Source organism: Hyla sarda, chromosome 4 (assembly GCF_029499605.1).
Source record: "Hyla sarda isolate aHylSar1 chromosome 4, aHylSar1.hap1, whole genome shotgun sequence".
NCBI lineage: Eukaryota > Metazoa > Chordata > Amphibia > Anura > Hylidae > Hyla > Hyla sarda.
This window is the reverse complement of record NC_079192.1, coordinates 18,098,821-18,104,820: the sequence shown is the minus strand read 5'-3', so window position 1 is coordinate 18,104,820 and position 6,000 is coordinate 18,098,821. Positions and strand designations below refer to the sequence as shown.

Below are 6,000 nucleotides of genomic sequence, written 5' to 3'. Positions count from 1 at the left end.
ACTGGTGCCAGAAAGTTAAACAGATTTGTAAATTACTTCTAATAAAAAATCTTAATCCTTCCAGGACTTGTCAGCTGCTCTATGCACCAGAGGAAGTTGTGTAGCTCTTTCCAGTCTGACCCCATTGCTCTCTGCTGACACCTCTGTCCATATCAGGAACTGTCCAGAGCAGGAGAAGTTTGCTGTAGGGATTTGCTCCAACCCTGGACAGTTCCTGACATGAACAGAGGTGTCAGCAGATAGCACTGTGGTCAGACCGGAAAGAAGTACACAACCTCCTTTGAAGCATAGAGCAGCTGATAAGTACTGGAAGGATTAAGCTTTTTAAATAGACTGGAGTACAACTTTAATTTCTGGTAAAATGGTAAAATGATCTACACCACAAAGTAAACAGCTGAAAATACTTTCATCCCTAGATACAACATGTCTATGTAGGCATTTTAAGAAAAGAAGAACTATCAAGAAGAACTTTCAACCACAGATTGTGAGATCACGGAAATGACTTGTGTTCTTCTCAAACCAAAGTAGAAGGAACAAAAGTCGGTCAGAAATACAAAAACATTCAGTCATGAAGGCTTCACGTCTCCTCCTGCTGATCTTCATCTTCCAAGGTGAGTTGTGTGAGTGTTCTGTATGTGCCGTTCTGTGACTCTCAGGGTTTCTTATTATTGGAAAGCTTTAGAGCAGCTTACTGGCATCTTGTTCGCATCTTTTCTCTATGATCATTTTAAACCCGAATGTTCCTCAGACTATTTTTGCTTGTGTGAAGAAGACATCTATGTTACCACCCGATTGTTGGACCTGGTCTTGATTCCATAACAATCTGTAAACAATATACTGTAGATATAACTGAGGTTGCATACTAGAATAGTGGAAGCAGACGCTGCTGCGCAGTGTGTTGTGAATAGTGTTGTGAATTGTATGTTGTTTCCTTATCCGAGTTACATCAGATAACATTGGCTTCCCATGGCCACCACATATTAATAGGAAACAAAAACCTCAAAATGCAAACACATGGGGGAGAATCAGCAAGTTTTGCCTTCAGTTATGCAAATAAAAAGTCGATCATATGGAACATTATGATTCATTTCTTGTAGGCTTCAAATCAACCTTAGAATGGTTCCAAGGAGGAACTAAAATGTTGCATAATTTTTGACCTGGGCTGAAGAAATTTGTACAAATTTAAAATTTTTGGAGTGCTGCACCATTGTATTTTCCCAGCACATCATTCAAATATATATATATATATATATATATATATATATATATATATATATATACATATATATATATATATATATATATATATATATATATATATATATATATATGTAGCAACAGAACCTGTAGGCCAGGTCCATATAATAGTTTGGTATCAACTAAAGTGCTGGCTGACTTATTCTTTGTCCATATATATATATATATATATATATATATATATTCCCTATTGAGATCCACTGATATGGGGAAGTTGACATCTGCCTCATAAGGGCTTTTAACCTTCCTCAGCACAGTAGAGTTATACATTGAACTTAAAGGGTAGCTCCCACCATCCTTTTTTTTTTGCTAGCCCGTTCACCCCCCCCCCCTGCCCCGCATACCCCGTTCCCTCATTACACTTGCAGTTACTGCAGAGTCCGGCAGCGGGCGTGCAGGGACAGCGGCAGCAACGAGGCGGCAGCGGCGATGTGCGGGAGGAGTGGCCTCCCAGCCAGTGGCCGGGGAGCCAATGCTCTCGCTCCCGCCTGTCTTATTGACAGGCAGGGAGCGAGTGCAGCCTAACTGAAAAAGGACTGATTGCCACTCTAAAATCAGTCCTTTTTCAGTGGCCGGTTTTTAAATGTAAATTAAACCTTTTTAATGAAAAAAAAAATAATAAAAGTATATTAGAGATATGTTGTAGTACATAAGTACTACAACATATCAAAAAATAAAGTTGGTGACAGTGCCCATTTAATGGACAATTGGTACTTTTTAAATTTATCAACTAATATCAACCGGCGTTGGCCGCATTTTCCTTCCTAATCCTTGTTGGAAGCTTATCACTTCATATCCCATCCTCATATATTGTTGTGATATCCCAACCCCATATTCCGACCTCATATCTGAACCTCATCTCCCGTCCTCATATCCCATCCTCATATATTGTTGTCATATCCCAACCCAATATCCCATCCTCATATCTGAACCTCATCTCCCGTCCTCATATCCCAACCTCATATCCTGTCCTCATATCCCATCCTCATATCTTGACCTCATATCACGTCCTCCTATCTCGACCTCATATCCCATCCTTATATCCCGTCCTCATATCCCACCCTATATATCTCGACCCCATATTTCAACCTAATATCCCTTCCTCATATCCTGACCTCATATCCCGTCCTCATATCCTGTTTTTCTATCCCGTTCTCCTATCTCAACCTTATATCCCGTCCTCATATCCCCTCCTAATATCCCGACCTCATATCCCGCCCTCATATTCTGACCTCATATCCCGTCCTCATATCCCGACCTCATGGACTGTCCTCATATCCCGACCTCATATCCCAACCTCACATCCCTTCCTCATATGCTGTCCTCATATCCCGTCCTTATGTCCCATTCTCATATCCTGTCCTCAGGTGGGACTGATTTATGATGAAGATATTGTAAGCTGAAAATAGAAGGGGACATGGCTTTGTGGGACTGGGCGTGATTTGCAAGCTAGACTGATACACAAAAAGGGTAGAGAATAAAAGGAGTGGGACTTAAACAGTGGGCGTGTCTTTGTGAGATGGGGTGTGGCTTGCAATCCAGACTGACACATTCACCAGGAGATGCAGAGCGGAGCTTGTGGAATAAGGTACTTGAAGTCCCATATACTTGCATGGGACTTGAAACAAAAACCCATCTTTTATATAAGGGTGTAGGTAAGGGTTAATTTAACTATCATATATTTTTATTTGACATATAAGTAATATGTGTACCAGGTATTATTGAAATATCTCCAGCCGTACAAAAGTTATGTGAGAACATACATTTCCCATAGATTTGCATGGGACTAAAACCCCGACCCTCACAAATACAAGAAACGAAACAAAGGACCGACAAGCGGATATCCGTGGGAGGTGTAACAAATGGGGGATGTCCCCACGGGGCTTCTTGATGGCCGCTCACCTCAATTTGGAGATAACAGGCATGTAACCCCTATGTAGATGGGTACCAACAATGGTGCGTTGCTGCTGAGCCAGTGGGTTGCAGGAATCGACCCAAGTCGTCCTGTAGATAAGATGCAGAGGAGTAGAACAAAACCCTTGGGAACCGCCAGGTAGGGGTAAAAGATCCTAAGCAGGACCGTTTATTAAACAAGAATGGTAAAAACAATAAAACAACAGTGGATTACGCGTTTCGGAAGGAGCCCTCCCTTCCTCAGATCAGGGTATTTATGGGTTAAATTAACTATCCTATATTTTAAGTGATAGGAGATATAGGAGAAAAAAAGATAGAGATGGCGCTTTATAGTGCCGGTTATCCGGGGTATTTGTGGAGAATAAAACAGAAAAGTAAAGGACCTGCTCACCATTATAGGTTGTGCTAAATTACAGGCACAACACTGATAATAGCTTTAGGCAGGTCACTGATGTGTCGGGAGCAGCTGGCCGTCCATCCCGTCAAGGACGGTGAAGAATGCAGCAGTACAGATGTGGGAGGTGGAAATGCCAGCAGGGGTTGCCTTTTCCCTCCAGTGGAGATCCGACTGCTGCACTGTAGTGCTACACCGGGTGATGACTCAGAAGTCGGGTGTGAATTAGTAGTACATTTTATTAGTCATCATAAAAAGGTACCTATCTTTCCAGTAGATGAGAGCTGTGTATCCTGTGTTTTGTAGTGTGTAGTATAAATTATCCTTAATTTTTTTTTACTCAAAGGGGGAGATTTATCATTGCTTTTAGAGCATTTTTTGTCTATATGTTGGCGCAGTTCAGACGCAAGCAGCATGTTTTGAAACTTTTATGCATCTTTTGATATAGAGAGTTTCACTCTTTTTGCCGACCCGTAGAAGTTTTTCTTTTTGGCCATGCAGCGGTCACCTATTTATCATTTGCGACTTTAGTAAAAAGTCGCTATTTTGGTTCGCTACAAAGGTACTTTTTTAGGCGCAAAGCTACACCACCTACCAGTAGGCGTGAGAGTCACTTCTACCTTCCACCTTTAACCTCTTGTGGATGACAGCATCCCACTCCCATTCTATGCAAGTGCTGGTGCTAGGCAGGAAAGGTACCAGTTTCTGTAGCGCAATCCACCACTCAGGCAACTTCTTGGGATAAAAAGTTCAATTTATTTAGGTTTAGACCCTCTTCATCAGATGTACAGGCAAAGAGACTACTTACTTGTTTTACAGCCTCACCATATACATATTTACATTGTTCCAAACGTATTGCCCTATGAGGAGCTCTGCTCTATCTTTTTCTCCATAGAATACACTCCCATTCTATGACACGCGCTCAGGAGCTGAGCACGGGTCCTAGCTGGGTGGTCCTGGCGGCTATCTGCCACCAGGACCCATCTCTAATGCCAGACATCACCGATCATGGTGATGCCCGGCTTCAACCCCTTTGGCACCGCAATCAAATTTGATTGTAGAGTCAAAAATGCAAGTATAAATGTCCTGGCAGCTCTGTGAAATAAAGACACCTAACCTGCCAAATTCAAGACCTGGGAAAGTGTCTACTTCCCTCCCTCATAAGCGTCTAGATAAAGTGTATGTGGTTGAGCTTTTCCCACCACAGCAGAGCTGTGTCCTGCTGCACCATCTTGATAAATAAGGTGCACGCTAGTCAAACCCACCACCCAAATAAACATGGGAAAATTGCTCTACTGTAGACATTCTCTGATAAATCTAGGCCAAAGTCTTTATTGAAATTTCCAAAATACACAATATAGATAAAAGGGGGAAGGAAGGGATACAGAAACAAAAAAAGGGAAGGGAAAAAAACTTAAAGGTCAAACACCTCAACAAAGTAACAAGAGGGTCAGGCATATGGAGAGAACATGATCAATACATTTCCCACAATGAAAACCTAATAGGTCAACTATGCACATAAACAAATGGTGATCAGGAACCTCCCAGTTAGGATAAAAAATAAATTAAGAAATCATCCAGGAGCCTAATAACAAAAAAGATTCTAAACATCTAGAGACCCCGTAGAAGGCAAAAAGCAGCACAGTCAGGACACACCCCGAGAGGAAGAAATTGTCCTATAGGAATCTGACTGTAAAAAATCCAACCATGGTTGCCATAGCAGCTCATGTTTTAATGAGCGTCCATGGGAGTCCGCTAGCAATTCTTCAGTCTGATGCAAATGTATAATCTCTGCAAACCACTCCATTAGAGATGATGGGCTTGTCCGCTTCCACACTGGGGTGTAACCTGCTTCGCCGCCATTAATAGAAAACAATATAGTGATTTAGTATTAGGTTTCATAGAATTTAGGAGTATAGAAAGGTGTAAAGGAGCCGGATCATATTCAATAGGAACCCTGTAATTTTGAATATAAAGTCTAGGACTCTAACGAAAATGGTTGAAGGAGTGAAAATCCCCACCATACATGAGTAAGAGTTCCCTCTTCAGTCCCATATCGCCAGCAGGGACTAAAAGGTGTTATTTGTGGAGGACCGAGGGAACTCAGTACCAGTGTGTTAGGAGCTTATAATTTGTCTCTTGATACTTAACAGAAAGTTAGAGTTTGTGACGTTAAAATATAGATTTAGTCCAGTCCGCAGGCAAAAAGGTGCATCCCAATTCTCTTTCTCAAACAGTATATGGGAGGGGATTCTCAGCTTGCTGTGTATATACAGTATGTGAGGTAGACTTTAAAGGACAAATATCATGGAAAAAACATATCCCCTATCCGAAGGTCCCCCACGATCTCCTGTTTAGAGCCGCGGCTCTCCTTCACAGTGGTGTGTTATGACCCCTGCCCGAAGCGGGGGCTGCCACACCCCCTCCTTATAGCT

General features: G+C 42.0%; 1 protein-coding gene across 1 annotated transcript in view; it reads left to right on the top strand.

The window, feature by feature from the left end:
- Positions 1 to 519: 519 nt before the first annotated feature.
- The window catches only part of LOC130366750 (uncharacterized), a 50,348-nt gene continuing 44,867 nt past the window's right edge, over positions 520 to 6,000 (top strand). The window contains exon 1 of the mRNA XM_056569078.1: positions 520 to 611. Coding sequence (XP_056425053.1) covers positions 569 to 611 — 43 coding nt within the window. The 5' untranslated portion in view covers positions 520 to 568. The remainder of the gene's footprint in view (positions 612 to 6,000) is intronic.